The 27,514-nt window shown below is 42.9% G+C and overlaps 2 protein-coding genes and 1 long non-coding RNA gene across 3 annotated transcripts in view; 2 read left to right on the forward strand and 1 right to left on the reverse strand.

Annotated features, from left to right (window-relative positions):
* Positions 1-288: 288 nt before the first annotated feature.
* On the reverse strand, positions 289-5,311 carry LOC119877426 (serine/arginine repetitive matrix protein 1-like). The gene is made up of 5 exons (XM_038570205.1): positions 5,130-5,311; positions 4,465-4,753; positions 4,012-4,286; positions 3,089-3,316; positions 289-2,421 (listed from the first exon to the last, which is right to left on the reverse strand). Exons 1-5 carry the CDS (start codon positions 5,309-5,311, stop codon positions 2,292-2,294), a joined length of 1,104 nt encoding a protein of 367 aa, XP_038426133.1. The 3' UTR covers positions 289-2,291.
* A 204-nt stretch (positions 5,312-5,515) lies between these two features.
* Positions 5,516-6,208, forward strand: RAP2B (RAP2B, member of RAS oncogene family). Its single transcript, XM_038570198.1, has 2 exons — positions 5,516-6,121; positions 6,157-6,208. The coding sequence occupies exon 1, from the start codon at positions 5,566-5,568 to the stop codon at positions 6,115-6,117; it is 552 nt and encodes a 183-aa protein (XP_038426126.1). The 5' UTR covers positions 5,516-5,565; the 3' UTR covers positions 6,118-6,121; positions 6,157-6,208.
* Positions 6,209-6,276: 68 nt separating this feature from the next.
* The window catches only part of LOC119865433, a 45,887-nt gene continuing 24,649 nt past the window's right edge, over positions 6,277-27,514 (forward strand). Inside the window, exon 1 of the long non-coding RNA XR_005377227.1 lies at positions 6,277-15,566. This is a non-coding gene — a long non-coding RNA (uncharacterized LOC119865433). The remainder of the gene's footprint in view (positions 15,567-27,514) is intronic.

A 27,514-nucleotide genomic window follows, 5' to 3' on the forward strand; every position in this document is an offset into this window, starting at 1 on the left:
AAAAAAGGTCAGGGTTTATTTTTGGGGGGGGGAGTTGGGTGGTAATTGGTTAGTTTTACTTTATTCTTTCTTTTTTTTTAAACATCCCAAATTCCTTACCATAAACATATGCTACTTATCTAATGAAAATGACATAACTATTTTCCTTATTGTGACAGAAAATCCTGCACAAGTACAACATTTTCTAGACAAATATCCTAGTACTCAAAGTGACTCCTTCTCTGAGCTTAGGTACTCAAGGTCTTATTTTAATTTAGCATGCAACAGAAAGAAAAACTCAAGAGACCGTATAGGTAAGACAGTTTTATTGAGTTCATTTAATTTCCCCTTAGTAATGAAACTTTTAATCACATAAATCAGTGGTTTGTGTGTGTATTTTCACTAAGGTTGACATGTGAGAGAGACATACTTACTTTTATAATTATTTGTTTGTATGTGTTGATACAAAACCCTCAGGGATTTTAACAGAAACCCACCAGACTTAAGAGGAATTATCAAGATCCTTCTTAAAAAAAAAAAAAAGAAAAAGAAAAAGAAAAAGAAAAAAAGAAAGTTGAATTGGCATCTTCACAAATTCACGTAAACCAAATTTAGCAGGTTAGCAACATCATACTGCGTACTGCACAGTCACTGTTAAAAAGCTTCATTTCTACTCGTTCCCAAGCCCACACCTGACCTCCCTTCCTACAGCAGGTGCCTTGCCATTTTTTATTTATGAAGAGAAGGTTGCTTGTAGCTTGAACTTCCTCAACTTCTCACCCTCTCAAGCTCCACTTCAGGTCTCTTGGCTTTTTCTTGACTGTTGGAGAGAAAGTATGTATCTTCAGGCTTCCCACTAGAGTCCTCAGACTCCTCCTTGGTCCTCTCCCCAGAAACTCCCATTCCGCGGACATCCTATTGCTTAGATCTCAATCGCTCCATCTTTACTGATGCTCTCCTTTCAAATGAAAAGCAAAGTGGGGCCATAAAAAAAATAAAAAAAAAAAAAAGCCAAAAAAAAAAGAAAAAGAAACCTTAAAAATGCTCGAAGAAAACACGAAGTGGCATCAGCTAAAGCTACAATCGTGATGAAATAAACCTCTGCTTTCTGTAAACGTGGAGGCAGGTAGGTGGCTTATGCTCTTGAGGACTTAGAAGACCTGGATTCCAACAAACCATCTCATTGCCCGAAGGCCCAATCTCAGTGTCCCAGAAGCTCAGCAGTCCCCGCTGTGGGAGCAAAAGCCAAGGGAGGAGGGTACCCTTGTTTGTGCAACATACATTGTCAACATACATTGTCAGTGCTTAAGCAGTCCTTACCCGGTAACTTTTACATTAGGTTGTTTCCTAGAAATACCTTTTCAGGTTACGTGCAAAAGTCAGTCTTCTTCGGAGAAAGGCTTTATCCACTGGAGGCTTGGTATCTTTCCCCAAGACAGCACCGATTTAGTGCTTCCACCCAAATAAGGATAGACTCTGCTCATCTTAAAAGTCATTTTGATGACTCAGGGAGACGGTAACGTCGGTATACATTTTTCTAAGGATCCAGGAAGTGGTATGTCTCACCATGGATTAATATAATCTTCTACTACAAGTGGAATTTGGAAAAGGAATAAAATGTACTTCCTAGTTTCATCAATAAATATTTATGGAGGGCCTCCCGCGGAGGCACTGTACTAGGTGTTATGAGGGTCAGAGATGGCTCCAAAGATAAGCCAGATATGGCCTCTGCCCTCAAGGCATTCCCAAGGTGCTGGGTGACAAGACATAGACGTGTCAATAATTACAGTAGAGGACAGATAATGATTCATGCCCTAAGTGAGGTAAAGACACCTAACAGATTTCACAGGAGGAAGTGGCCAATCCTAAAAATATATGTGTCATCAGTTTCTTTACTTCATTTTGAATCCCAAAGTCCTAGTGCAAATCTGTCTGTGAGAGAGCACCTGAACATAATAAACACTACTACCGAAGAATCCCTAATAGACAGTGTTCACACTGTGGCATCTTTCTGGTACTGGTACCAAGATTCGGTAATACCGATCCACGTGACGACCTGAGGTCCTGAGGAGGGAATCTTCTAGACCAGGCTGTGAGGCTACCTGGGTCAGAGTAGTAACTGCCATGCATTCATGGGGCTCTGCAGCTTTAAAAGCATGTTTCCATCCATTATCTGTCAATTATTTTCCCTGAGGACAGGCTGGCACCATGTAAAGTGCAGCCAGGACACCAGGGTTCTAATTTTGCTCCCTTCTCTCTGATGCAAAATGAGGGGTTTGGTCACTAGATTCTCTCCAAGGTTCCTCATGTAGCTAGGTACATAGGGCAAATTTTATTATCACCATTTTATAGACGGGGAAACTGGAGTCAAGAGAGCTCAAGGGACTCGCCCAAGGTCTCAGATAATAACTGATATCCAGTTCTTGAGACGAGACACCAGACCTGTAAGGACAAAGTATTTTCTATTATGTCAGACTCAGGACCCTTCCTAGTATTTGTGGGCAAGAGGACAAAGAGAGGCCCACATAGCATTACTCTAAATACTTAAGTTATAAATCAAGATAGCAAACTGTTAACAAAATAGGATCCATGTGTCCTCTCACCCTGACAAATACCTCCTTACAAGGACCTGCATGGTGTGAATCAGGAATTCGGGACTCTTCCAAGGAGGAGGCTGGAAAGGGGAAGGGAAGCAAAGCTGACTCCATGGAGGACCCTTCCTGCACCCACTGGGAGCCCACAGCACCTGGGAGTGCACACCTCAGCCCAACAAACAGCCATCCCTGGACACAGGACTGAGTTCAAAATTCCAAGCAAGTCCTATTTGGGCAGAGGATTCCAGAATTCTGACTCCCTGGAGCCTGGCCTAGAAGCAGGTTCAGCTTCCTTGACCCTGCGGGAGGGTGCATCACCAGGGGAGAACCCCGGGGCGGTGGGCAGAGGTCCCTCTCGCTTGGGGTGGAGACAGTCTGACCTCAGGCCCCAAGGCTGACCCTAAGCAAGAGTACAACCTGGGGACTTCCCCGAGAGGAGGCAGTAGGGCCCCGAGAGGCACACGCCAGCTTCTGCAGCCCAACAGGGAGGCCGGGGTCCTAGCCCGGCCACTCACCCGCTGGGAAATCGCAGGCAAGTCACCCAACATCCCAGGACCTCAGTTGCTTCCTCTTTAAAACAGGTGTAACAAGGCCTGTGAGGCGGCGCGGAGGAGCCGTGCGGGACCTTCTGCAGACATTCAGCGCTGGTCAGTGCTGCGGGGCTTCTCCTCTGCTGCAGGAGGTGGGTGTGCCTCTGACAGGTGGGGTGCTCTTTGCTTTTTTCTTCTTTTTTTTTTTTTTTCCTGGAGGATTACATAAGCACAGAGTTCGAGGCGGGCTCTCTGATAGTCAAGGTTAAAACACGTTGTCTGCGCTCCACCGTGAGGGCGGGGCGGGCACCCCCCGGCACCCCCCAGCACCCCGCTCCCCTCCCCACCCCCCAGGCGGCGGCTGCACCCACGTCCCGCCGGGGCCGGTGGGGACTTGGGGCTGCGCCTCCGCGGCTCGGGGCAGGTCAGCCCGCGAACGTGGCCGGACCCGGGGCCCAAACCCAGCGCTCGCCACGCAGCCGGGCGCGTCTCGTCCGAAGCGCACGCCGAGCGCGAGTAGCCTCGGCTTGCAAAACCAAAAAAAAAAAAAAAAAAAAAGTGCAGACTCGGAGCTGGGGGGGTTGACGCAGCTCGTGCCCCCCTACCCACCCCCGCACCCCCGGCTCCGGGGCTCGTGCACACGCGGGCCCCCCGACAGGTCCCGGGTCCCGGCCCCGGGCGAGGAGGCAGGGAGGCTGGGGCAGGTCGAGGCAGCGCCCCCGCCCCTCCCGCGGCCGCGAGCCCAGCCCGACGTGCAGGCGGCCCGCCCCCAAACCCAGACGTCTGCAGGAGGACAAGCCTGGGCATCCCCGCCCCCGCCCCCGCCCCGGGACCCGGAGCGGGCGGCGCACGCAGTCCGGGCGGCCCCCTTGCACGCCCCCGTCCCCCCACTTCCCGCCCAGCCGCACACTTTGCAAACTCCGCAGGAGCCCGGGCCCAGCGGGGGGAGCAGGGCGCCCGCGGCCTCCGGGCGCTGCGCAGCCAGGCTCGCCCCGCAGCGCCAGCGGGGCACTATATTTAGCGCCGAGCTCTCCGCCTTAATTCCTCTTCTTTTTTTGCACCCCGGGCTCCCAGAACGACTAGGTCGGGGGAAGCGGGAGGGGGGGGCGGGGAGCAGCGGGGAAAGAACAGCTGCGCCTCCGCCCCCCGCTCGAGCTCCGCAGGCGCCAATCGCGAGCCGAGGCTACTTTTCCGCCAATGAAGCGGCCGCAAGTGCGGGAGCCTCGGCGGCAGCCAATGGGGCCCCGGCCGGGGCGGCGAGACGGGCGCGGCGGGGCCAATGGGGCCCGAGGCCGGGAGAGGTAATGTGAGCCGCGCGGTGGCTGCGCGGGCCCCAGCTTCCTATTTCTAAGCCCGAAAACCTGTTCCGCCCACTGAGCATGCCCGGGCTCGCTGCCGGCGCCGCGGCCGTGCGGCTGGGGGTCGGCCCGGCCTCCGCGCTTCCGGGAGGCTCCCCTGTGCCGGCCGGAGCCCCCGCGGGCCCCTTTGTGCGGGACGACGGGAGTGGGGGGCCGGGAGCGTGTCGGGGCCCGCGCCGTGGGAGGGGGCACAGGTGCCCCGCGCGCCGCTCCCACGCCCTCGGGGTCTCCCGGCGCCCGGGACAACGGGAGCGGCCGAGCGCGCAGCCCACGCCGCGGCGCCACCGCCCCGCTGCACCAAGCCGCCCCCGTGCACACCCACGCGCGCTGCTCACCCCGCGCCCGGCCCTGGGCCCCTCGCACGGCCCGGGAGGCCCCGCCCCCGGACACGCCCCCCGCGCGGCCCCGCCCCCGAGCTCCTCGCAGGCCGCTCCCCGGGAGGCCCCGGCCCCGCCCCCCGCGCGAGGCCCCGCCCCTCGCGCCCAGCCCCGAGCCCCTCGCAGGCCGCTCCCGGGGAGGCCCCGCCCTCGCCCCGCCCCCAGCGCGGCCCAAGCCCCGCCCCCGCGCGAGGCCCCGCCCCCCGTGCCGACCCCGAGCCTCTCGCAGGCCGCTCCTGGGGAGGCCCCGCCCCGGCCCCGCCCCCCCCGCGCGCGGCCCCGCCCCCTTGCCCGGCCCCCCGGAAAACCCGGCGCGGCGGCTGGCGCGGGCGAGGCCGTCGGCGCACTGGGCATGCTCGCCGGGGCGGGGAGGGCCGGGCTGCGCGCGGCGAGTAGGAAGCCGTCGCCCCGCGGAGGCTGCGGGGAGAGCGCGCTGGGCCGCGGCGGTGGGCGCACGGTCTGCGGGGCCCCATGCCACGCGCGGCCCGGGCCGGCGCGCACGTAGCAGCAGCCCCCCCGGCAGCCCGCCGCCGCCGCCGCCGCCGCCGCCTCCCGCCGCCCGGGCCGCCGGCATTGTCCTCCCGCGCCGCCGCCGTCGCCGCCGCGCCGCCGCCGCCGCCGCCAGGCTGAGCCCGGGGGCAGGTCGTGCAGCCGACGAGCCCAGGCGCCCCGCGGCGCGCACCCCCGACGGGGCCGCGGCGGGCGCGGCGAGGGCGCCGGCGGAGCCATGAGAGAGTACAAGGTGGTGGTGCTGGGCTCGGGCGGCGTGGGCAAGTCGGCGCTCACCGTGCAGTTCGTGACCGGCTCCTTCATCGAGAAGTACGACCCCACCATCGAGGACTTCTACCGCAAGGAGATCGAGGTGGACTCGTCGCCGTCGGTGCTCGAGATCCTGGACACGGCGGGCACCGAGCAGTTCGCGTCCATGCGGGACCTGTACATCAAGAACGGCCAGGGCTTCATCCTCGTCTACAGCCTGGTCAACCAGCAGAGCTTCCAGGACATCAAGCCCATGCGGGACCAGATCATCCGCGTCAAGCGGTACGAGCGCGTGCCCATGATCCTGGTGGGCAACAAGGTGGACCTGGAGGGCGAGCGCGAGGTGTCGTACGGCGAGGGCAAGGCCCTGGCCGAGGAGTGGAGCTGCCCCTTCATGGAGACGTCGGCCAAAAACAAAGCCTCGGTGGACGAGCTGTTCGCGGAGATCGTGCGGCAGATGAACTACGCGGCGCAGCCCAACGGCGACGAGGGCTGCTGCTCGGCCTGCGTGATCCTCTGAGCCGCCCGCGCGCGGGAGCCCCGCGCCCCCGCGCCCGCCCCCGCGCCCGCCCCCGCGGGGGGGATGCGCTGCGCCCGCGCCGACCTCGGGGGCCGCTGTGCCTCGGCCCCGGGGCGGGGGCGGGGGTGCCGGGGGCCCGGCTGGGCTGCACCGCCCGGCTCCCGACCCCCGCCGACCTCCGCTGACCTCCGCCGACCTCCGCCGACCTCCGCTGACCTCCCCCTCCGAGCCCCGGTGCAGCCCCGGTGCAGCCCCGGTGCAGCCCCGGGGGCGGTGCGGCTCCTGCTGCATGCACGCTGCTCGTGGACCCCGGGAGACGCGGATTTTTCCACCCCACTCCCCGCGTAAGGAGCCGTTAGGGCGCTGTGTGGGCAGCTCGACACGGGCCAAAGTTTCAGCCTGCAAAAAAAAAAAAAAAAGAAAAAGAAAATAAATAAAAATAAATAAATAAATGGGGTGGGGAGGTAGAAAGGGAGGGGGCAATTTTTCCTTTTTTTTTTTTTATTTTTATTTTTTTTCTTTTGCCTCCAACCACCCCTTTTTGTAGTTCCACATGGAAGGAAGTCCGGGAGAACCAAATGAAGGAGCAGGACAGGAGGAAGGGAAGAAACTTTTGTGTTGGCTTTTTTTATTTTTTATTTTTTTATTTTTTTTTCTTTCCTTTTTTTTTTTTTTTTTTTTTTTTCCAGGAGGAGCTGGAAATTAAAGATCGGGTTCCTTTTCTGCCAGCTTGGAAGGGCAACCCTGTGACTGATTGTGATTCTAAGGATGTCTATGCAAAGTTGGATTCTTGTTACAGTGTATCCAATCTGAAGTATGCACATCTGAACTGGGACTGTAAACACTGATGCCAATGCAGTGTGGGGTGCCAGAAAGTGTCTGCTGATATTTGTGGAAAAAAAAAAAATCTATTTTGTTTACCTACTGTATCAAAGGGGAGTCTGGGGGAGAACGGTAGTATTTTTTTTTTTTTTTTATCAGCTGTGAAAAAAAAATGTTACAGATCTGCACATTTTTGTGTGTACTGTGTGTGTGTGTGTGTGTGTGTGTGTGTTTCTTTGGGTTTCTTTTTGTTTTTTGTTTTTTTTTTTTTTAAGTTTAGCTTTTCTTTTTGGTTGGCAGTGACAGGTTTTGATGACTAGCTCTTTAAAATACAGTACAAAGACTTCAAAAATGTGATTCAGGGCCCCAGCACCCCTGTGTCTGCAGAGTGCCTTCAAAACTCAGCTGTTCCAGCCGGTGCCAACCTGTGAACTTCCCACCATAACCCAGAATCTGCTATTCCCCAAACCACTTCCTAGTTTCCTTTCTGTAATCTTCCTGAAGGAGCCAGGACAATAGGGCCTGTTGTTTGGTGAATTTCTTTATTATTTCCAGCCCTTAAAATGTAATTTCCATGTCTTGCAATGGTTTTGGTTGTTTTTTTTTGTTTTGTTTTTTTGTTTTTTTATTTTGTTTTGTTTTGTTTTTTTGTTTTTTTTCTTTTTTTGCCCTTCTTTCTTTCTTTTTTATCTGGCTTCATTTTGTTCAAATGTTCAGGTATTTAGCTCCCCTTTGTATTATTTTTAAAAATTTTTTGGGGTTATCTGTTCTAGGGTGTTCCTCCAGAAGCAAAGAACAAAATTTTCCTGTTGTGATGTACCAAGAGAATTCTCACTAATTGTAATTTTTAATTCCAGACACGCGTTTAATCATTGTCTCTCCATTTTAAGACTTTTAATACAGATGTCATTTTTAAAGAAACAAATCCAAAACTATTGTTTGTGTTTCTGTGTTTCATATTCAGTGATTTAATACAGTATCGAGGCTGAGGTGGATAGGGGCAGCAGGTGCATGATGCTCCCAGCAGAAATACCTCAGTGACAAGTTGGGTGACATTACTTCCAACTCCCGTAAATATGGAAAAAATCTTAAAGGTCTAAGAAGCCCTGAGGGTATGGCCATTACCATTTGACTACAAGATAAGCAGGATTTTGAATCTGTTCTGCTGACAGGGAGCAGTTTACCTCACTGTGGGTAGGGAAGGGGAGAAACCAACTCCTAATACTGCCTTAGATTTGGTGAAGTCACCAGTCACCTGACCAGGCAGGGTAGTGCTTTTAACTTTTCTTTTTCTTTCTTGCTTTCTGTCTTTCTTTCTTCTTCCTCTTTTTTTTTTTTATTAATGTTTTTGTTTAATTACATCACATACAAAGTCAAAAACATGTTTGAGGAACATGATTTCCAATTCTGAAGTCATTCCTAGTAGGGTTTTCTGCAGTGCATTTGTGTGGGTTGCAGACCCTGTCTTAATACTTGAGGTTTTGGTTTGAAAATAGGTCATTATATTAAAAAAAAAGAAGAGAAAGGAAAAAATAAGATAGACCCCTTACTCCCATTAAACTGCAATTTGTGGACCATTTTGACCTCATGAAATTTTCCTTCTAACAGTAGGAGGCAGTGTGAGCTTCGTATTGTATTTTATTTTACTTAAGGGCCACTTTACTAATATAACCTCTGTGTAGAATAAAAGAAACTATATGACTGTATATCAAGAGCACACGATACACCTTAGCTGTGTGAAGTGGAGGTGAAGTCATCTGTGGGGGAAGCCAAAAGAAGTTACAGGCCACAGGCGTCTTTAAAGCTGTATTAACATCTTGCCTTAAAAATGTGTCCTTGGCCCATGTGACCTGTCACTCAATATTCCAGCGTGGTGGAGAAAGAGAGAATTTGCCTGTGATGGTCCTATGGCTTTTTTTTTTTTTTTTCATTCTTGATCTTACATAAGGTTAGAATCACTCATTTGGAAGGCAGTATGTACGTGAGAAATAGAGAAATTAAGAAATAACTCAAATTTATGTCTTTGCAAATATTGCCTTGCATTTGAATGAATTCAGTTCTTTGGTAGATTCAAAGTGTTGAAGATTCTGAAGACCTCTACCAGGTTCTATGTGAAGGACTTTTTTTTTTTTTTTAAGGCATTTGGTGACTGTTGAGTTATGGCTTTGTTGGTTTTTTTTTTTTTTTTTTTAAGCCTTTGACATAAAGTGCTGCCAAAATATCTAACTAACTTAAGACATGTATATACTCCTGAAACGGAGAATTTGAAAACGGCAAATTGGACATGGACTAGGTTGCTGGGTGCATTAATCATCTTCACACAGCATTTAGTCACTTGCATGACTAATACTTTATAGGTGTGAGATGCCAGGGCAGACTTTAATATGCTTTCACTGAGTACTGTAAGATAAATGCTTTCTGGATTCTCCATGAAAAGCAATTTTGCGTGTGTGCCTGGAGCAGGGACGTAGTAGTTCTGGGTTTTGTAGCTTTCTCCATTATTTTCTTGACAAAATTGACAGATATCGGGGGCATTGTTCTTAAAGACTACTCAGTTTATTGGGCTAGTAAGAGCCCCCTGGAGTATGGAGTATGGTGTGAAAAGACAAGCATTTGTTTCCATGAAAAAAGCTGGGTTGACCTGAGAGTGTCCAAGGAAGCGAGGGAATAGGCTGTAAGGCAGGCCTCACCTGCCCCATTGGAAACTGGGTGGGAAAGGAGCCTTGAGCTGGGAGAGCAAAAGCTAACTTTTAAACTTGACCCCTGCTGTTCGTTTAACAGCTTTTCCTTTTGGTCCCTGTTATCCAAGCTTTCGGTCTATTCAAAGGATGATTTTTGTCCTCCTTTGGTAAGAGCCTCAGAAAAATGGAAGGTGTCATTGTTGGAAGTCTTACCATTGTCATGTTTGGGAGTTGCGGTTCTTAAGCAAGAACAATTTCTAGGTCGTTAACTGGAGAAATAGACCTCCCTGAATCCCGTTTTAGGATCAGATCCGTTTTGGGGTTAGAGTTCTTTAGAAGTCTAGAGGCTTCGCTCTTCCCGATTGGTTAACCTTTTCTGCTGGAGGCGGTCCTAAAATGCTTCATTTCTTTGGCCTGTTCTGGTAGTTTCATAAATGATTTCACCAGCATGTAATTGCATCTCTCGAGCCAAAGTCCAGTATTTCTCACAGGTAGGGTGGGAAAGTGAAAGAACCCTGCTCGCGGCAGCTGGCCTTGAGAAATAGATGCAAAATGTCACAAAAAGTACATATTTACTTTCCACGATAGCTGGAATGAGCTGCCTTCTTACAAAGGAGACAAAGATTTAATTTAGAGATCACCACTGTTAGTTAAAATGCTATCAAACACTTGTCACACTGTCCGCTTAATTGGGAAAAGCTTGCTATATGAAATGCTGTCCTTGTGAAAATGTAGCAAATTCCTAACAATGTGGTGTTTCTTATTGTGATCTTTTACTCAGACTACTAGGAATCATTAAGTGCATTTGATTGAACATGGTGCTAGTTCCAGAAGGCATATTTGACTTCGTAACAATGGATTTTGACTGTTTGAGAAGAAGCCTTTAGGAGTATCCTAGCCAGAGGTTTTTAAACTTGACTACCTGTCAGAATCACCTGGAGGTTAAAACAGGTATTGCTGGGCCCTTCTTCTAGTTTCTTATTTAGTGTGTCTCGGCAGGCATAAGCTCCTGTTTTCATTTCCAGCCAGGTTTCCAGATGAGGTTGATCCTGCTGATGCAGGGATCATCACACTTTGAAAGCCAATAAACTAGTCCAAACTCCAATCGAGTGAGTACTAACTGTATCAGGAGCCACCTAGATAGGGAGGGAGGGACTCAGGCCCACGGCACACATTGCAGAGTGCTGCCTACCCCAAAGTCATAAAAGAATCTTGATTGAAATTTATAACTCAAGAGGGCAGAGACCATTGACAATCAGGCTGTTCAAAACTGGCACGTGGCCCACTACAGACACACGGCAGGCAGGTAGAGTGTTGGAGCATTTTCAGTTAATTTATGTGAACAGTTCGCCTGTGGTTTTCGGTGTTAACTTCAGAAGTTGACTAAAATGAGAAGAACAGGGGCACAGCCTAAGTAATCAGGAGTAACTTTTCTTCCCCTCAAAAATTGTAAAAAAGAACGTCTTGATACTTGTCTTCTCTTTGCTTCAAGGTTAAGAAGCAAGGATCTTAACATATCCCAGCAAGGATTCTAAAAAAAAAAAAAAAAAAGGAAAAAAAAAAACTAGAGAATTTAAGTCTGCAGGTCGTGGTAAGCACATGTATGTGTCACATGTATGTATGTAAATACATATGCTCAAGGCTCTTAGCTGGACTTCCCAGGAATCCGTTCACGTTCGGTGTCCTGTGGGCACACTGTTGTTCATTCTGAGACCATGCGCACGATAAACCTGCCACCACGCACCTTGTTCCCTTATGCACCCTGATCTTTCGGAAGGAGTGTTCATCTGCTTTGTAAATTGGAGGGCACAGTAATTTCGTAGCCTTCCTTTGGTTTTAAACAGAAAACTCTGAGGAAATGTTTTCTTAGAAGAGGAAATTATGTGCTTTTTTGATCCACCTGACTAAAACAACATTTTTTTTTTTTTAATGAATTGTCTGACAAAATTATGCGTGGCTAAGTTTATCAGAGATTGGAATATGTTTGGTTGGTTTACCTGTGGTAACTCTGCAAGTGTAACAAACACACTTTTTTTTTTTTTTAATAGAGAAGAGAAGGATTACTGATGCCTTCAGCATACAGGTGGCCCAAAATGGCCCTAGATGATTTCTTGGTCAAGAAGATGTTTGCAGTGGAAGTTCGTAAACGTAGCTGCAACTGATTTATCCCTTATTCAGTAAGCATTTGTTGAGCACCTACTATTGGCTGTGGTGTAAGGACTAAAGCTCAAGTAGGAGGAAGCCAGGCAAAGGAGCAACAGTATTGTCCTTTAATCGCTGTAAACTGTGAAAATAGTATATATTAAACAAAAGGAATATGGAAATGGTCAGCTACATGTGCCATCAATTTTAACATAATACTGCAGGTCTGTCTGGCAGGCAGAAGAGAAGGTAAACTTGCTGAGAATTGGAACTTCACTTTGAACGGTATGTGGATATTGCAAATAAAAATGGATCCCATGAGGTTTGAGTAACTAATAGTTGTTCTGTTTCATGTGAAACTCTGCAATTTTGTGCATCGTTTCCAACTTCCTTTTGGAGGTTAGCTAAAATGGAACATTTAGAAATAGGAGACCAGGTTGCTTCCATACTTTCATGTCAAGGGGAAGAGGGGAAAATGGAGGGAAAGACAGGAGATCTGTAGCCACTGTTTAAAAAAACAACAACAAAGAACTTTAAATGAAGAAACGAAAAAGGAAAATACAATTTAGATACTTTACAAAAAGAAGCAGTTGTTGGCAAACAATCTTTTTGGGGGGGTTCTTCACGTGAAGAAGATTCAGGGTAAGATGTCTCTCTTGTAGGAGATAATCTTCTAAAAAATGAGTGTGCCAAAGAATTAAGCTGACACTTTAAGTTTGTGAAGCTTACAGCAATTTCTACAAAAGCTCTGGTTCTCACGCCTTTCGTACTTATTGGAGGAAGGCTCTGAGAAGGAGGTGTTGGGCAACAAGCTGTACGAGGTAACAATAACAGCGGTTATTGTAAAACCATGGAAACTGAAGGGAGATGTAACTATTAACCTCCTGCAGTTTGCAAGATGATTTCCAGTGACTGTTCTATGTAGACTATCTCCCGAATTACCAACACACTTTTTGAACGTGGAGAGTACGAGAAGTACAGAGATAGCTGAATAGTTCATCTGAAGGTACTTCGCCACCTATTTTTTTAATCTGACGATAGAACCATTTATGAGATGCAAATTTATTACTTATAGTTTTATAGCTAAAGCAAAGGTCTTAATATTTTACATCTATCTGACCGTTTATAAAAAGCATTCAAAATTTGGTTTTAGCCATGAATTCAGAATATTTTCATGTTATTTAATGTTATGCATATTGATATTAATATAATAGTTTTAACATTCTCTTTAAAGACTAACATTATATCTCATTCAAGGAAAGAGCCTCTATGGAGATCTGTACTAGCCCAATTCTATATGAACGTATATGCCAACAAAATATATTTTAAAATATATTTTAGATAGTTTTGCATTCTGCATTGCAAGTGGGTAAGAGGATTGCGAAAGCATATTCTTGAGTTTGATCTCAACGTCATTTATCGTCTAGTAGAGAAAAGGCTTGGGTTTGGAGTTCTTTACTCTGAGTTTGGTTAATTAGCTTTATTTCGTCATAGTACTTGTTAGTTTTCTTTTTGTGTATCATTTCATTCATCCACATATGGTTTACGCAAATGGTTTTCTCTGTTACAAATGTAATTTGTATTAATTGATGAAAAAAATCTAAGAACTGATTACCTAATGACTATATAAAAGTGTTTTCTGTGTAATAGAAACAGATCCAACTAGTTAGAGAGAGCTGCCCACTAAACAGGCATTGTCTTCAGGTTCGCGCATAGTCTCTGTGCTTTATTTTAAAAACTAATGAAGGATGTTTTAAAAAAAAAAATGAGTTCGATCACAGGAATATTCATTTTAAGGTACTTAGGGCTGCCTAAAAATATCTCCAGGCCCTCCCTTCTTCCTCACTACTCTTCAGCAGAGGTCCAAAAATGAGAAATAGCCCACGTGCATTCTCTTTTCTGAAGTGAATCATCTACCTTGAAAGGCAGGGACAACAAACAGGAACCTACTGCAAAGAACAAAACTGTTTTTTTCCTGCATTTTTGTACAAACCAGGACTATTTTGTTATCAAGGAGGCATAAAGAGTGGGAAGGGCAATAAAATATCTTCCTGAGTCATCCAGGTAGCGTTCGGCGGGCTGTTGGGGACCCCGGTTGCTCAGGCAGGAGAGGGCGATGGAGCTGGAGGGGCCCGGAGGGCAGGGCGCCAGGTGGATGGGTCCCTCAGCCCACACCCCTACTCCTGCCTTCCTCCAGCCCGCAGCATTTCCTTGCGTGCAGATTCGTGATTCACTGTGACTCAGGATTAATTGAGGCTTATTTCTGCCACCAGCCAAGGGTGAGGAAGCCTATGGGATGGCGGGATCGTGCTACTGTCACAGAGTTGACTCTAACTCGGGGTTCCTCAGCCTCAGGACTATTACCATTCTGGGCTCGATGATAGCTCTTTGTGGGGGGCTGCTGTCCTGTGCATCGGAGAAGGTTTAGCGGCATCCCTGGCCTCTACCCACTAGATAGATGCCAGTCGAAGAAGCCCCTCAACCCAGACAATCAAAAAGATCTGCAGACGTTGCCAAATCATTCCCTGGGCCAGGGGCCCAACGGCCCCCGGTTGGGAACCATCGCTCTGCACTGGACCACGAAGAGATGGAGGAGGCAGGCTTAAACCCAGAGGAGAGATAGGCTGAACCTATAGTAAACCTGAGACTTTCCTTACTCCAAGAGACTCCTGTAAGGTCCAAGATTTAAACAAACAGATTTCCTTATTCCAGAGCATTACAGCGAATGCTCTTCTATTGCAATAGCAGTGTTCTCTGCCGTGCTTGGGATGAAGCACTCTGATCAGCTCATCAAATCCACACGTAAGAGAAAAGCGCAATATTCAGGGATTGAGAGCTATTGGGGATTTCGGTGACCTTGGAAGGAGGACTATGATTTCAAAGGAAGGTGTGCTCTGGTCGGGGTGAGGAACTTGGCGAGTCATTCGGCCACGGCCACGCTGGTGACTAAGTAGAGGGACCTAGATGTGTGGGAGGGATCCTGAAAGGGAAGTGAAGGGCAACGGTGCTTTAGTTCTGTTTGGGGTCCCTCGAGCCTCCACTGGGAGACATCTGGGAGGTTTTCAGCCTTACTCAGCTTCCTCCACTTCACCTCACAATCTCTTCCCTGTTTATCCAGGCCCCTGTTCGACATCTGGACTCCTCACTTTGGGGGAGAAAGGATGTGTTTTATGCATCCTGTCCCTCTTTATTTTTTGCCTTTTTACAATTCCTCCCTCCCTCCCTCCCTCCCTTTCCTTCCTTCCTTTTTCTTAGCTACCTTCAGAACAAATGGACTGAATTTGTCCAAGGGGGACTCCTGCTGGTTAACTGCACACACCTGCCTGTGCCCAGACCCCTTAGCCGGGCTGGCAAGAAGGGGACTGCAGAGGCGGCGGTGAGGGCTTTGTAATGAAGTGCCTCTGGAATCTGGTATCTCAAGCCAGCACAGATGCTGGCTGCCAACCCCTGAAACACAGCATTAAGTATCTTGTCAGCAAGTTCATTAATGTGGAATTAACTCAGTGACCATGGATATTTGATTTTTTTTTTTTCTGAACCAGACATGGTTGTTTTCGTTCTTAAGTTTTAGATGGAATAGATATTTTAAAACCTGTGCAATACAGTCCCTAAAAACTTTAAGCAACTAGACAATTAGACACCCGAGGGGTGGGACCATGGTGATTCTACATTTCATAGCCAGGCACATTTGGAAATCTAACATTCCTAGTGAAGTAGGAGATATAGCAGTTTTGTAACTGAGCGAGAACAATCTCCAAGCCCATCAAAAGGCTCTAATCAGCCAGAAGAGGCTCTCTAAGAAAGGTAGGCGGTAAATGAAATAATTCTGCACAATAAAAAGTACTGTTTGGTGAGAGTGGATGAGTGATTTGGGTGCTTCTTGAACTGGCTTCTCAAATTTGAGAATAATCTTGTGTTAACAGTGAATGGTGTTAATAGAAATATTTCATTCTCTGTAGTATCTTTGTATTAAATCGAAAATGGTAACATCCCATTTAATTGGCGACGTGGTCATAATTAAGATAGAGAAAACAGATTTGGTTTATCTAAATTTCCTGTTTTCCTTATATTCGTTTTCCTCTTTTATGATCTGTGCTGTTCTGCAACATTTTTTTTTCTTATCTCTAGTGTTGACTGGCTTTGGGGAGCGTTATGTTTTCTTTCTAATTAAAAAGTTTAGAATGAGAGAAATATTCAGTTATGAATCACTGTAGCCATTAGCCAATAAAATATATGTGTTCATAAATTTAAACACATAAATTAATTGTGTAGGATGTTTTTGCAATGTCATTATTTGTGTTTACTTTTCATAGCTGAGAATGATTTTCCAATGCAACGTTTTCCATGGAAATGAAATTCTCCCTTTTCTTTGATTAATTACCATTTGACTAATATTTGAAAAAAGAAACAGGTGGTAATTATTTTCTTAAAGTGCTATCTATCATGAAGGCTCTCTATTTTACATTTTGTAGCAGATTACTAACAATTGTTCTTTTTAACCTTTTCCTCAGAGGAATAGCGTTTATGAATAGAAAAAAAGCATGTATGTGAGTTACCCAAAAGTCATACGGTAGTTGTTTGGATTTATCATGGTGGTGGTGATTTGGGCAAAATATCTGCCCTCTTAATTACAAGTACTAAAATTGATTTGTACTAGCCTATAGGGAAGCATCAAAAACGCATGCACAGTGGGGCTATAGTGCCATTTTGCTGTTAACCATTTTGGATACTGTATAGAGTAATAACACACTAGAAATAAATAAACAAAATGTTGGCCTCCTAGAAAGTTATTTCTGTTTAGTCATTTTAGCATGCAATTTAGAAAAAAAAAAAAAAAAACTATGATGAAAATGTATCAGCGTGGTAACACAGTGCCATACAGTGAGAATCGCCAATCGTCACGTTACAAAAATTTTCTGACCATCTAAATTCTTTTTTTTTTTTTTTGTCCCCTTACTTCCCAAGTCGGTCCCATTTCGACTATTAAAAAAACGCAGTCTTTCATTTGCCAGGGAATACGAAGAGACTTGGCTGTCTGCAATTAATTCCAAATATATTTTAAACTATCACAGATCAGAACCTCAGGAGACGACAGGAAACTGATTTTTACGTGTCTACTATGAGAATACAAACTTTGCGTAGAGTCTGGTGTCACTAAGCAGTAGGAGACCAGGAATACGGTAGAGAAAGTGAGGAATTTTATGACTGTTGTCAATATCAGTGCCACCGAAATTTCATTTCCTTATTCAATTTGTGAAACAAGTATTTTCTTGGCTATTCTTTATGTGCATTTTAGAGCAAAAATAAAATCTCTGTAAGTTTGTTATTTTTAAAAATTGAGCTTTCAGAGTAGTTTCCTCTTGGTATTATTCTTTAAAATATAGTTGACCTGAATAGAGTTAAAGCTTTTGCCCAAAATACTAAATTATGGTTCCTATAGCAACCATAATTTACTCTCTTATATAACTCCCTGCTTCATGCCATGGTTAATATATGCAATATAACTCTAATTAACTTTCATCTTTCTTTAGATTAAGTGTGTGGTTTCCAGGAATAGAAAGTGGAGGAAGGTGGAGATTGATGCTGTGTTTGTAGAATCTGCAGATTGGGAACAGGAGGATTGCTAAGTAATAGAAGAAGGATTTACTTAGGATTTCAATCATAATATTTTATATTTTGAATCAGGAAAAAAATAATTATATCAAAATGCACATTTAAATTCATAATGTAGGGATCCCTGGGTGGCGCAGTGGTTTGGCGCCTGCCTTTGGCCCAGGGCGCAATCCTGGAGACCCAGGATCGAATCCCACGTCGGGCTCCCAGTGCATGGAGCCTGCTTCTCCCTCTGCCTATGTTTCTGCCTCTCTTTCTCTCTCTCTCTCTCTGTGACTATCATAAATAAATAAAAATTAAAAATAAATAAATAAATAAATAAATAAATAAATAAATAAATAAATAAATTCATACTGTATAAAATGCACAGATGAAGTTTCTTAAACTGGTATTACAGATCTTGAATTTGGAGTCTCGAAAAATAATTATCAGACAATGTAGTTGGAAGACTGCATTATAGAAGATGGTGAGGTCAAATATATATTTAAGTTGTTATCCTTATTTTATTTTAGCTATCTGTAAACCATGAAGAATGCGTTCATCATTAACTATTGAGCACCAAGTAAGCATTGTACCAAGAATAAGAATCCAGCTGTGCCTTTAATGTATGTAATAGGTTTATACATTGAATTTTATTACTAGTTCTCTCTATGAGAAGTTAAGTCTATAAGGGCAAGACTCATCCTTTATCCCCACCACCTGGAAGAGAGGCTGGCATGAATCAACACTCCGTTGAATGAATGAACGAATGAATGAATGAACGAACAGCTAGCACAAGGGGAAAGGAAGCAAGTTTGATGAGAACCCTAAAAATAGGTTACAATTACCAGAAGGGTTAGAATATTCCAAAGTTCTGCATCAACTGTAGGCAAACATTATAGAATGAAACCTGTGGCCTGTTCTTTTAATCATTTAATCATAAAAATTTATAGTTTGGAATAGCAATGCTATTATAGTGTTAATGGGACTTAAATTTTCTGAAAAGTTGTCAGGAACAAAATCAAAAGACTTCCAGGCAGAACTTTTGGGAAATTGGCATTTTTTTTTTTTTTTTTTTTATAAACTTGTCCCTGCTTTTCATTGGTTTTCCAAATACAGGTTATGCTTTGGTTTAGGCAATGGATATGATTATGAAAAAAATTACATAAAATGTACTCATGTTTTTTTGAGATTTATTTATTTATCTGAGAGACAGGGAGGGAGAGGGACAAGCAGACTCTGCGCTGAGCACAGAGCCCTACAGGCAGTTTAATCTCACATCCTTGGGACCATGACCTGAGCTGGAACAGAGTCAGATGCTGGGCAGACCCAACCAGGTGCCGCAGATTTAATTACATTTAAAGTAAAATTAAGAAACTCACTTTTTAATGACCCTGTCTCTAACCAGTAGCTAACAATTAGAATTTCTGTTATCACACACTGGATTTTTCTCACCTTAGACATTTGTTTCTTAAATTACTGTATGTTTTTTTAATTTGAGCACCTGGAATTCTGTTTTTCAGAATGGCAGACTCTTATTAAACTTAATAGTATTGGGGCACCTGGGTGGCACAGGTGGCTAAGTGCCAGACTCTTGATTCCGGCTCAGGTCATGATCTCTGAGACCAGGCCCCACATTGGGCTCCATGCTCAGCAGGGAGTTTGCTTGAGATTCTCTCTCTCTCTCTCTCTCTCTCTCTCTCTCTCTCCACCCCCCCTTTCTCTCAAATAAATACATCTTTTTTTTTTTTTTTTAAAGCAACACTTAGTACCCCAGTCACATTTGCCTGGATTGTTCCTAATCTATGACTCGACTTCTCATATCTCTGTCTTCCTAAGCCTATGTGTTGAATGAAACTCAGATCTCTTTGGATTTAGAGTATTTTTCAATAACCGGTACTAAATAGAACTGCTCTCTAAACCATTGTTTCAAAACTTTTTAAGAAACCTGTAAAGTGATTCACTTGAGAGAGAGAGCCTAGAAATATGTAAACTAGCAGAAAACAAATTGAATTTTCATATTACAACGTGTTAAAAAAAATCTCATTTATTACCCTTCAGATTTTCACCATGTTTCTTTGTTTTTGGGTGTCTGTGAAGCTGGGGAGATCTCAGCCCGGTGGAGAACTTCAAATCTCATTGTTCTCCCAGCCCTTTCATCCTCCTCTGAAGCCCCTTAAAACAGTTTACCCCAGCAAAAAATAGTTTCTTTATGGAGAGAAATATGCCGCTTAGAAAAAGAATAATAAAAAAGGATACACTATGTTGTGTCTATCAAAGATGTGGTCGTAAATGCTCCTATTTTAAAAAATAGCTCACGTGTAACTATTATACGTATTATAAACATGTAGGTCTATCAACTCTGTACTTGTCTTAGGCCTCTTGTGAAATTTTTAAAAAGGTTCAAACTTAACAGATTTAATTCCTTGCTTTCAGCAAACACTGTAAGCTTTCTGTTGGCCCCACAAGAGTTCATCCACGTGCCCAATGAGGTTCGCTCTGAGACAGTGTTTCTCAAAGTGAGATCCCTAGACCAGCAGCATCAGCATTACCTTCTTAAAAAATGCAGGTCCCACCTCAGACCTGCTCTATCTGAAACTCTAAGGTTGGGTCTCTCTAATCTGTGTTTTCATGCACCTCCATATGCTTTTATTCATGGTATTCATGGTAAACCACTGCTAAAGTTCGAGAACCACTGCTCTGTGGGAGGGAAAACCTGCTATGCATGGTGCCTGCTTTATAGAAAAGGTAAGACCTACACACAAGTGAAAGTAGTAATAGGGCAGCAATAATAAAAGGATAACTTCCACCATAAAATAGTCATAGGTAAAGTGTAATTGGGATTTTGGGGGAGAGAAGACTACTTTACTATGGAGATAATATCCTCATTCATTCATTCATTCATTCATTCATTCATTCATTTATGGAGGCATTCTAGGTTCCAGGGCTAAGAAAGACCCAATCTTTGACCTGACTCATGGAGTCTTTGATGTAAGCTCATTAATAGGTCATTCTACTCACTAATTACCTCACAGCTAGAAAAATTTTTGAAATCACATGATCTAACAGTCTTCAGACAGATTTGAGTATATCAGAGTCCTTTGGCTGTCTTGTTAAAACACATATTGCTGAAGCCCACACCCAGACTTGCTAATGTAGTCAGGATAGAAGGCCTGGGAAGTAGCGTTTCTAACAAATTCCCAGGCGATTCTGATACTGTTTGTCCAGGTTTTCAACTTGAGAATCACTGTTATAACCAATCACTTTAAGTTAAAGGTGGTGATACTCATGCCCAGAAATGCGATGTGACCAACAAAGTTAGCTAATGGCTAACACGAAAATAAAACCCGGTTGTCACCTGCCAATAATTCGACATAACCTCCACTGCAGACCTTCCAGGACAGCCTGAAAAGAGGATGCCTGGGTGACCTTGCAGTGATTCTTTTTTTTTTTTTTTTTTTTATGATAGTCACAGAGAGAGAGAGAGAGAGAGAGGCAGAGACATAGGCAGAGGGAGAAGCAGGCTCCATGCACCAGGAGCCTGACGTGGGATTCGATCCCGGGTCTCCAGGATCGCGCCCTGGGCCAAAGGCAGGCGCCAAACCTCTGCACCACCCAGGGATCCCACCTTGCAGTGATTCTAAGACAAACTTCAGGAGTGAAGAAGGATGGGTAACTTGGAGCTATTTCATCCAGCTCTTGTTTATATTGTATTTTAATTTTTTTTAACAATAAATTTATTTTTTATTGGTGTTCAGTTTGCCAACATACAGAATAACACCCAGTGCTCATCCCATCAAGCGTCCCGCTCAGTGCCCGCCACCCAGTCACCCGCACCCCGCGCCCTCCTCCCCTTCCACCACCCCTAGTTCGTTTCCCAGAGTTAGGAGTCTTCATGTTCTGTCTCCCTTTCTGATATTTCCTACCCATTTCTTCTCCCTTCCCTTCTATTCCCTTCCACTATTATTTATATTCCCCAAATGAATGAGACCATATAATGTTTGTCCTTCTCTGATTGACTTACTTCACTCAGCATAATACCCCCCAGTTCCATCCATGTCAAAGCAAATGTGGGTATTTGTCATTTCTAATGGCTGAGTTTAATTTCTTATCCCAAATCCAGCATTATATTTACACTTGCGGTCCCAATTTTGACCCACCAACCATTCTGTTTTGTGTATAAAGATCTGATCTGCATACAGGAGCAACATTTCAGTCACAGTGTCATTTTAAAAAAAAGCAATTATAAATAAATAAATAAATAAATAAACAAACAAACAAATAAAGCAATTCTAAAACGTGCTAATATTATCTTCCTAATGATAGGTTCTCAGAGCAAAGATCTTCTATTACAAAAGCACTTTTTTATCGAGTCCTGTATCGGGCTCCCTGCATGGAGCTTGCTTCTCCCTCTGCCTCTGTCTCTGCCTCTCTCTCTTTGTGTGTCTATCATGAATAAATAAATAAAATCTTTAAACGCACACACACACACACACACTTTCCCTGTTAGTACCTCTTTGACAGATGACCAGTTGTGGCGCTGACAAAACTTACCACGTTGGCTGAGAGTGAAGAATTAAAATCTGTACTGGGAGACAATTCATGGAGATCACAGGCTGCGAGTTCTTGGACTGCTGATAATTCACTTCTGTTTCAGAAGTGTGAGTGCTTTATCCATAAATCCGTGATTAAGTTCTCTAATTCTGTAAATTAGAGAAAATTTATTAATCTCCTTTTGAATGGTGATAAGGATAGATTTCCCCCAAATTTAATTAATCTACTTTGCATTCTTGAATGATTACATGAAAAACTCAGACCCCTCAGCACAAATCATGTAATTGCATTGTAAGTGATAATGTGGAAAAAGTGAATGTGGATGAAGAGACCATATTTTGAATTGTAATATAACTTCCTCCGAAAATTTCCAAAATCTATTTTTAATTGCTTGCATTTTAAATGAAGTGTTGGGGCAAAACTGTTTTGATTACCTGGAGGTGAGCACTGAGGAAGGGCTAGAAATGAGGAAGAGGAATAGCAGCCAGATGGTATTTTAGACTCAGTGGATGAATCCTTCGTGGCTATTAGAGGGATGATGTGCTTAATCCCATTGTGATTAATGGCCTATCAACAGATGACAGCATATTTTAGACACTCGTTTCACAAAGACATAAACATGCACACACACTAATTTCCTACCACTGAATCGATATTATCACATAAAGGACACAGGAAATATCTCTGGCTCCATGTCTCTTCTTCCCCGTAGTTAATCTCTCCTATTTTGTCAAATAGGGTATAAAAAATGTTCAGACTCCAACGCAGTTAAATCTTAGACACTTTCACTTGTCACAGTCATCATCCAGTCTCCCAAATTAAAGAACAGCTGTTCAGATTCTCTTGGGTAGGACATGATGAGCCTTATTTCCTACTTCCTGTGGAGCTCAGTTTGAACTATTTCTGATTCTCTAGAACTTCAAGTAATCATCCACTCTTTAAAAGAAGACAAAAATTCAGTATTACTTTTCGTGAGTAATTTGGATGACCATTTATTGCTTTCATGCTGAGAAGAACAACTGGTTTATTTTGTCCCTAAATATAGCATTCTTAGAATCACATGAAAAAGTTTCTTTAGTGTACCTATAGTGTGTGGTTAGAAATAGCGCAAAGTTGTTTCTCCCTCTGTGAAATAAAGCCAAATTATTGAGTGATCTCTTTCTTAAAATAGAGTTTTAATGCCTTCAATAAACCTGCTCCATAGAAAGCTAGCTGTTTTCTAGTGCAATTGACTCGGTTTCCTGAAATTGGTTTCTTGGGCTCCAGAAGAAAAGGAAAGGAAAAAAAAGGAACAGAATGGGACGGTAGATTTGAGAGAGAAGAGGTAGTTTAAACTAAGGATGTAACAGGTCTCTAATTTTTGTTTTGTTTCATTTTTCTCCTACCTGTTTCTCCTAAGGGTGGAGGTTTAGGGGAAATTACAGTTTTAAAGTAACTTTCAGCTCCGATTTCCTAGCACTTAACTATATAAACACTAGATCACTAGATCAACGTAATCTCATTATTGATAAGCCTAAGAATCAGATGTTTCTAATATCAGTGGACCAAACTGTTTTAACCATTGTGGCTCAAAGTTTCATACGCATGCAGATCACTCTTCCCACCATCGGATTTTATGAACAAGCAGAATCTAATTGAGTAGGTCTGAGATTCTGTGATTCTGACAAATTCCGTGATGATGCTTATGCTCCTGGCATGAACCTCACTGAGCATCTGGAGTGTGTACAGTGCGGTGTACAAGAGAGTTTTATAACTAGGTATCTTATTTCCCATCTCTTTTGATTCACATACAAACAATTTCTCAAGATAAAATAATGTCTCTGGAGGTCAAGGGTTTTTCTGTAGTGAAACAGATTATGAGAAAAAGCATTAAAGAGAATTGTTTTTCACAGTAAAGAATTTGGACTTAGAGGGACATATATACCTTTTCTCAATAATGGGAACAAGATACTGAAATTGAAAACCTGGCATCTCTTTTAAATTAAGAAGTTTGAAAATGTGTCTAATTCCTAATGATTCATTTTGACTATCCTGAATTCTTCAGTTCTCATTTAGAAATGAATGTCAGTACTTAGAAATTTAGTGTCACTCAAAATCAGGTTCCATTTTATGAATATTAGCAAGTGATTTTCAGGCTAAATTTAATTTTAGAATGTTATGTTTTAAGTGTCTGGATATCAAATAAATACACCATGATTCAATGCCAGTTGAATTGTTACAATACTCTTGTTTTTCCTTAATAAAATATACATTTGAAGAAATATTAGCAGCTCAGGAAATTTGGCACACCAGTGAAGGAATGGTATATTCTCTATCCAGTTTCATAATTAAATTCTTGGCCCAAAACCTTATAGATGAGATTAAGTCATTTAGGTTGATATATGAATCACTCTTCATATATTATGGTGATTTACACAAAGATAATAGGCACCAATGAAATGTTATAGTTCTTTTAAAATTGCAGATAGAATTTTGATCATTACTAATATAATTTAAGCCAGTAGAGCTGTGGTGGTTTTCATTAATAATTTACATAAACTTCAAATTTAGAGTCTAAGTTTGAAATGCTATGTAATTAAGGAAGTTATATTAAGAAATAACTATTTTCCATAACAGTTTAATCTTGCATAGTAATATGTAAGTAACACACTGCTCATTATATTCCCATGGAAAGAGGTTTCCTTTTTGGTACAATACTAAAAAAAAAAAAAAAAAAAAAAAAAAAATCTCATTAGTGTATAACATAGGTTTTGCATTCAAATGGAAGATACATATTAAAAGCTTTTGATTGTTTCATTATTTAGAGTCTAATTACTTGAATGTTTATGGTTGAATTAAACCTCTCCTAACATAGGTATATGTATATTTAAATGTTATGTAAATCTATTTCATTTCTCCTGATATACATAATTCTCAGCTTTTTATTGAATGGAAAGTTATTTTGCAGGCTATTTACATTTTGAGCAGCCCCTGTGCTGCCTTTCCTAACATCTAGGTCATGGATTTCTGGCTGATTTACAGACATGTTTATTTCTCAACTGCAATGATCAGCTGCAGTGGTTTATTTAGCAACCACTATGTGCCAGGCATTTTACATATATAATCTTCTGTAAGCCTCAGAATAATCCTACTTGTGGATAACATTCTTCTTTTTCAAACCCAGAGAAGTTAAGTAACTTATGAGGCTGTCCGGGTAAAAAGACACTGAGCTGGTTTTCTAAGTATCTGTTCTCTGTCTTCAAAGATTATGTTCTTAATCTCTTGTGCCTCCCATACTGCTGCCCCTGAAACGCCAACTCATTTTAAATATTTACCTACAAAGAATACAAATGTGATTCATATTATTACTTCTGCAGGAAAAAAAAATAGGTTCTATTACATTCTAATATCAGATTGTTGGTATGTTAGGATTATTGTACTTTTGAATTTACCATTTATTGTTTTATTCTGTTAATTAAGGATATTTCCTTTCCCCTCCCCCTATTATAAGATCATCATAATAATTGTTTTAAAACTTCTATTCCCCTCCCCAGAAAATTCTAATCCCGTGTTGGTAGTTCATTTGAGGCAACATGAGTACTGCCTCTGAGTTTCTGCCCTGGATATAATTACTAACATTTCTTCATGATTTTTGTTATAAGAGTAATGAATGTTCAGTGTAAAAATAATTCATTCCAACTGTAATTTATAAGTAAATAGATTCACTGGAAGTCTAATTTCTCCAAGGAAACTATTAGGTTACAACTAACTTTTCTTTTCTTTTCTTTTCTTTTCTTTTCTTTTCTTTTCTTTTCTTTTCTTTTCTTTTCTTTTCTTCTTTTCTTTTCTTTCTTTTTTTTTTTTTTTACAACTAACCTTTTCATATTTGTTCCCATAGCTTCCTCTTCAATACCTTCTAAGGAGAAGTGCATTGTCTTGTTCATTTATATAAAACCAAGTGTGGGCACAGAGTGGCAAGGAAAAATGATATGGATTATATCTGATTTTACATAATATTTTCCTGTTGATTCTTCCATTCTGTTCATCTCCATTTAAAATCTAACTCTAACTTGTCACACAATACCCCAATGAACAAAGCCTTTTGTAAAACCCTGCCATCATGTTTGGGTAATAGTTGAAAAATGGTGAATCAATTAATTTACTTATAAATGAATCTACAAATAAATTAGTTTTAAGTAAATTTCTAAATAAATTAGTTTTAACTCTAACATATATTTTGAAGCAAACAAATCACTTGTCCAGGAAGGCATTTCTCTAATTTTTTTTTTCCCCCAAGAAACTTTTCCCCACACTCCAGAAACTCTTATTCAAGTAATTGTGGCTAATAGTGAGGCTAGAATATTTCCCTGGAAGTTCTGTCTGCTTTGCAGAAATAAAACAACCACTTATCCTCGTGTGGCTGTGAAGGAGAAAAAGGGGAATGCAATCTAGTAAACCGTGTTCAGCCAATTACATTTGTTTACTCACTATCAAACACGTTACTCTGATACGCTTTTGTTCTTTATTCCCCTATTAGTTTCTTAAACAATTGGTGTCATCTTCCTCATTGAAGGAAAATAATATTTGTCCTATGTTCACTTAGGCAAGATGCCGAAATTCTGGCTCTTTGTTTAAGGTTGCTTCACTCTTTAGGGATTTCTTTTGCATTTATTAGAAGGATTTTTAGTTTTAAGAACTTTTTGACCCGTAGGATCAATGGAGTCACTGTTAGTTTGCAACAATTATTTCAGGGTGACAGAAGTATCCAATTGTAAAGGCTTCAAGCACAAACTTTTTCCAAGAATGAGATTTTGGGTGCCTATCTGTCGTTAACAAGAGTACTTCTTTGGCCAGAGTCAAAAGGTAAAAGTCCAATTTTTTTTTTTTTTATTTAAATATCCTGGGTGGGTGTTTGTAAATGTGATTGGGACTCTAAATTTTATTAAAGGAAGCTTTTCGCTTATTCTTCTGTTGAATCAAACTGTAATGTGTGTATTTTAATTAGTGCATAGCATCAGTTTATGCTTTAGGTTTAAAAGAGTAACAGGAAGTGGCTTATAAAATATTGATACTAAGAACTCAATCCACTCAAGCATTTCAGATTTTTAAATAATAGCTGCCAAAGTCAGATAATTTTTAAAGATTGCTGTGCAAATGGTAGACAGAATCTGAAACAGGACGATGAGATGAGATGTATGTTGCAATCCCAAATACTGGGAAGCACAACTGAATGTATTTTCTTAGTTTGCATGAAAACATTGTTTTTAACAGCTTTCAACTACAAGTCTGAAGTGCAGGTGTATTTAACACCAATAGTGGGGTCTAGCGTTTAGAACTGAATAATCACAGGAAAATCTTATTTTACAAAATCTAAACTACGATTCTCCACTGAAGTGTTCTAATACATGAATGTATCCTACGTAATTATTTACCATTAGTAATTGCATTATGAAAGTTTGAGGAATGGTTAACCTTGTTTTCCTTACAAAGCTGGTAATAGTCAAAGCTCGCCTTTCTTATTCTCATTCACTTGCTATTCTGATGGACTCTCTTGGGAGGAATGGAGTTAGAAGGAGCATTCCAGAAACTGAGCTTGGGGGAGTGTGTCAGCTGGGGGAGCCTCATTA

Source organism: Canis lupus, chromosome 23 (assembly GCF_011100685.1).
Source record: "Canis lupus familiaris isolate Mischka breed German Shepherd chromosome 23, alternate assembly UU_Cfam_GSD_1.0, whole genome shotgun sequence".
Lineage (NCBI taxonomy): Eukaryota > Metazoa > Chordata > Mammalia > Carnivora > Canidae > Canis > Canis lupus.